This window comes from Arvicanthis niloticus, chromosome X (assembly GCF_011762505.2).
Source record: "Arvicanthis niloticus isolate mArvNil1 chromosome X, mArvNil1.pat.X, whole genome shotgun sequence".
Lineage (NCBI taxonomy): Eukaryota > Metazoa > Chordata > Mammalia > Rodentia > Muridae > Arvicanthis > Arvicanthis niloticus.
Window position 1 is genome coordinate 48686166 of NC_047679.1, and position 4749 is coordinate 48690914.

Below are 4749 nucleotides of genomic sequence, written 5' to 3' on the forward strand. Positions count from 1 at the left end.
TATGTTCTTCTAGCTGGGATGCCTTGTGTACAAGAGTGGGAGAAGCACCTAACCTTGCAGAGACTTTACACCTGCCTAGAGGAGCAGAGAGGATGGGGGAAGGATTGTGGGAGGGGTGACCAAGATGGGGTCCGTGAGTGGGATATAAAGTGAATAAGTAAAAAATAAGATTTAAAAATATATATTTGTTTTTAGGAAAAACAAAAAAGCCCCAAACCCAAAGTATCTATTTCATGAAAAGCATCAGCAAACGAAGACTTTTTCAAGAAATGAGATGAATCCAGTTATTTGCACACTTATTAGTTCTACCCCTCGGTACACAAACAGCCCACACATCTCATTGGAGGACACATACAAAATATACAAATAGGCTTTGGGTGACATTGATGCCCCTTATTTTTTTGACTAACTTTAAATCAGTACTATTTGCTGAGAATCACTGCATTGACTTGAAGTGACTTTTCAGACAAGGAGGCACAATTCACACAGGTGCTTGAAATTAATAACAAGAGATTCTGGTTTATGGGTTTTTTGTTTGTTTGTTTGTTTGTTTTTTCCCAGACAGGGTTTCTCTGTGTAGCCCTGGCTGTCCTGGAACTCACTCTGTAGACCAGGCTGGCCTCGAACTCAGAAATCCGCCTGCCTCTGTCTCCCAAGTGCTGGGATTAAAGGTGTGCGCCACCACTGCCCGGCTCTGGTTTCTGTTTTGACATGAGAAGCCCACACATATTTTTAGTCTCATAACAGAATTTCTAGAGTAAGTATACACAAAACACATGGGCAAATAGATATAAACTTAATGCTTGATTCAGAACCTTGTTTTATTTGTTTTCTTCATGCTACAATACAACCTTTCAGAGTCAAACACATGATGTCGATAGGTTTCCTCAAACTCAAGACTAGCAGCCACAGATGTAAACCTCTTTAAGGCAGCTGCAGTATCCCAAAGAGCACAGCATAGTAATTGCGGCACTAAATCCCATTTGTATGTCAACCAAAAGAGAAGCAAACGAAAGAACCAAAAATCAGTGACGTCATTACTTGGGATGCATATTTCTAAACTCACTTCTTTCTCAACACTGGCAAGTTTTAAAAACTATTAAAGCCTGGACTCCACCCCAGGGCTCTTTTCCCCCACCCTTGAAACTTCCCCAGCAATTCTTATGTCAGCCAGAGTTGGAAATCATTGCTCTAAGACAGTATCTAATTAAGCAAAAACATGATTAATTTAAAAAGCACAGTATAAGAAAGTTGCAGACACGTGGGGAATAGATTTAGAAACCAGAGGACATAGTTTTTGAACAATTTTTACCTCTTTCAAGGCTCAAAGATTACCAATAACACAATTTCCACCATAACCCTACCAACTAAGGAAAGGTACTACTGCCAGGGGCAGTGGAGTCAATGATAAGAGTGTTTATTCATCATGCAAGAGACTGTTCCATCCATAGCTTACTAAAACTAAGACCTCAAAAAGAGCAACCCAGACAGAACCTTGTCAATTATCACTTGATTCCTAAGGTCCCATCCAGGAAACGAATAATAAAGATCCACCTGTGTTAAGGGAATGAATGGGCATGCAATTTCTTAAGAGCAATGCTCATCTGAGCCCATTGGTAGTCTTCCTTCAAATTTCAGACAACAGAATCACAAATAGAAAGACAAATAAAAGGGTAGGTCTTTATCTTTTACTAGTTGCCCTTCACACTATGGAGCTACTCACAGATGAACCACGAGATCATTTCAATTTAGGTAAGTTCATGATACACGTGCTAAAGGCTAGTTGCAGCAAAGTTTCACTTCAAACTTTCATTGATTGATAAATTAGACATTATTTTGGAATGCTTTACTTTTGCTAAAATGTAGATTTGATCCAATGTAGTATACAGTATACCACTTTTCACATTTACTTTTAGGCCCCATAGTACAAGTAGGTTACAACTCCAGCAATGGGCACAGAAACACCTTGTTGGTGTTATTGCTCTATATCAGGGGCAGAGGAGATGGCAGCCCTTTGTTCATCCTAGCTGATAGCCAAAACTTGTCTTATGCCAAGGGCTCATAAAAGTCAAATTAAATCAAGGCAGCATGGGAAGAGAAATACAAGGTCTTGTAGGCCTCCATGCCACCCACAGACCTGCCCTCCAGTACATGGCCATAGATAGCTGCTTGTTACCATGACAGATGGGAGAGAAAAAAGGAATTGAAGGCTTAAGAGTGGAAAGAAGTAGCCTCTTATGAGTGGACATCCCTGCCATTGGGGTCATGTTTGAGTCTGTGGCTCCACAGTGGTGGGTCAGTGTCCATGGTTCATTATTACCACTAGAGAACACTGGGATGTCTGAAGCTGTGCAGATCTGGCCCCACCCCTCATTGGATACAGCACTCTGGGCAGCTGGCCCTGCCACTTGTCTGTTATGAAGTGGCGTGGATGGGATGCCCTCCCTCATTGCCACCTTCTATAGGGAGAGCATGAACAGTCCCTGCACCTCACCTGGGCACACTGTGAAATTGGCCCTGAGGGTACAGACACACTGGGAGAGCTGGCCCAGCCCCTCACAAGCTGTAGCACTTGAAGTGTAGCACTTGGAAGAGTGGGCCGGCTGACCAGCTAAGCTACCACCCCAGCCCAGATCCAGGGCTCTGAATTGACCTACCCTAAAATCTCTATCATCTTCCAATGGTTGGGACCATGAAAGGGCCAGCCCTTCTATTCTAAAGTGGCAAGATCTCCACGACACAGCACAGCAACAGGGTAACTGAAGGGAGCCCTAACCAGGCTCCAATATTGGTGCTGTCACAGAAGCTACAGCTTCCACGATGACATGTTTTCTATGCTTTGTCTTGTTATTGTTGTTTGTGTGTTACTTATTTTGTGGGAGGTTGCAAGGGCAAAGGTTGGTTATGAGGGGGTGAGTGGGATTGAGCTACATGATGTAAAACAAGGAATCAAAAAAAAAAAAAAATAGAGGTTACATTTTCATCGCCAAAATATAAGAATAAACTTATAGCTATTAGTAAGGTAATGAGCTATGAAATTCTCTCTAGTATTGATTTGAAAATATACCCCTAGGCTATTAAAAGAAATTCCAACTCCATCCCAAGGCATTGTTTAACTTGAAGTCTTCAGTCATCATCTACAGTCGGCTTAATGGTCACTCCTCTTCTTATCTGACCCCAACCAATTAAACTGCAAAATAAAAATAGAAGAAATTATGAGCTTCAAGCCCTCTGGAACAGGGACCCACACATGAATTCAACCCCACCATACTGGCACCACCATACTATCATATGACCGTGAGTTACTCGTCTATCTTCTAAATTCACCCGCTTCACCATAAAGAAAGCTTACACTATTTTCTTGGGCTTTAAAAAGCAGATGGGAGCTGGAGAGATAGCTCAGCAGTTAAGATCAATTCAAGCATTTGGGAGACAGGAAAATGAGGAGTTACTTCAAGGCTACATATTAAGTGTGTGGCTAGCCTGGGCAACAGGAAATCACATCTTAAAAAACAGAAACTTGCCAGTTGTGGTGGTGTATGCCAGAACCCAGGAAGTAGAGGAAGCAGATCTCTGTGTTCAAGAACTGCCTGGTCTACAAAGTAAGACCTTGTATCAAAGAGAACAAATAAGACCTAAGTTATTTGGAGAGATGGCTCAATAGTGAAGGGTACTTGCTGCTCTTGCAGAGGACCAGGGTTCAGTTCCTAGCACCCGTATGGTGGCTCACAATCACACAGATTCAGCAATTACAACCTCTTCGCACACTGGGCAAGCATGTAGTACACATATATACACTCAGGAAAACATCCATGCACATAAAATATAATTGTCTTTAATGGTCTTAATCAAAAAACCAAAACAGAACAAAACAAAAAACCACCTATGCATTCAGACAGCTCAGATCCACCTAAGGAACCTTCAGACCACTCAAATTACATCTCTAACATGTCGTGTGCACGCACCTGTCTGTCTGTATATGGGTTTTTTTTTTTTTTTTTTTTAAAGGACTTTTAGTATGTAGTTCTGGATGCCTGGAAGTTGCTTTGTAAACTAGGCTGGCCTGGAACTAGAGGTCCATCTGAGTCTGCTTCTCATATGCTGGGATTACAGGCCTGTGCCACTATACCAAGCTCAAATTTAAAAAACAAAACAAACTGTAATTATCTGTCTAGCTTCAGAAAATGCTTTCTTTCCATTGACAGTGCCTCATCAGATCACAATGTCTTTAAATAACATCAGTTGGGAAAAGAAAGAACCACAGGAACACTAAGCAGACTGCTTTCCACAGCAGGACTTTGCTAGCAGTGGTCTGACACCCCTTTAGTGCCAGCACTCAGGAGGCAGAAGCAGATGGATCACTGGGAGTTCCAGGCTAGCTTAGTCTATACAGCAACTCCCAGAGCAGCCAGAGCTACAAAGAGAGACCCTGTCTTTTTTGGGGGTGGAGGTTGTGGTAGAGATAACAAAAGGTTAATGTCTGCTACATCGAATGGTGACAATTCAGATAAATGTTTTTAGCAAGAATGCAATGAAAGACTGTTACCTGCAAAGTATCAAAGAAAGATGGACAAAGGAAATAGGTGGTGAGGAACACAGCCAAGGCACAGGGGAATAATTTTGGGGAAAATCCGGGCTGTGGAATAGTCTAAACCAACAGAAAAGACTAAACGGACCAAAATTGGTGTCCAGAAAGATCCCAAATATCCTCAAGCAGCAAGAAAATAATACAAATTTTTAGTGCAGCAT

At 41.9% G+C, this 4749-nt stretch overlaps 1 protein-coding gene across 1 annotated transcript in view; it reads right to left on the reverse strand.

The window, feature by feature from the left end:
* Nucleotides 1-791: 791 nt before the first annotated feature.
* The window catches only part of Eif2s3 (eukaryotic translation initiation factor 2 subunit gamma), a 28539-nt gene continuing 24581 nt past the window's right edge, over nucleotides 792-4749 (reverse strand). The window contains exon 12 of the mRNA XM_034485091.2: nucleotides 792-3190. Within this exon, the coding sequence (XP_034340982.1) occupies nucleotides 3127-3190 (64 nt within the window). The 3' untranslated portion in view covers nucleotides 792-3126. The remainder of the gene's footprint in view (nucleotides 3191-4749) is intronic.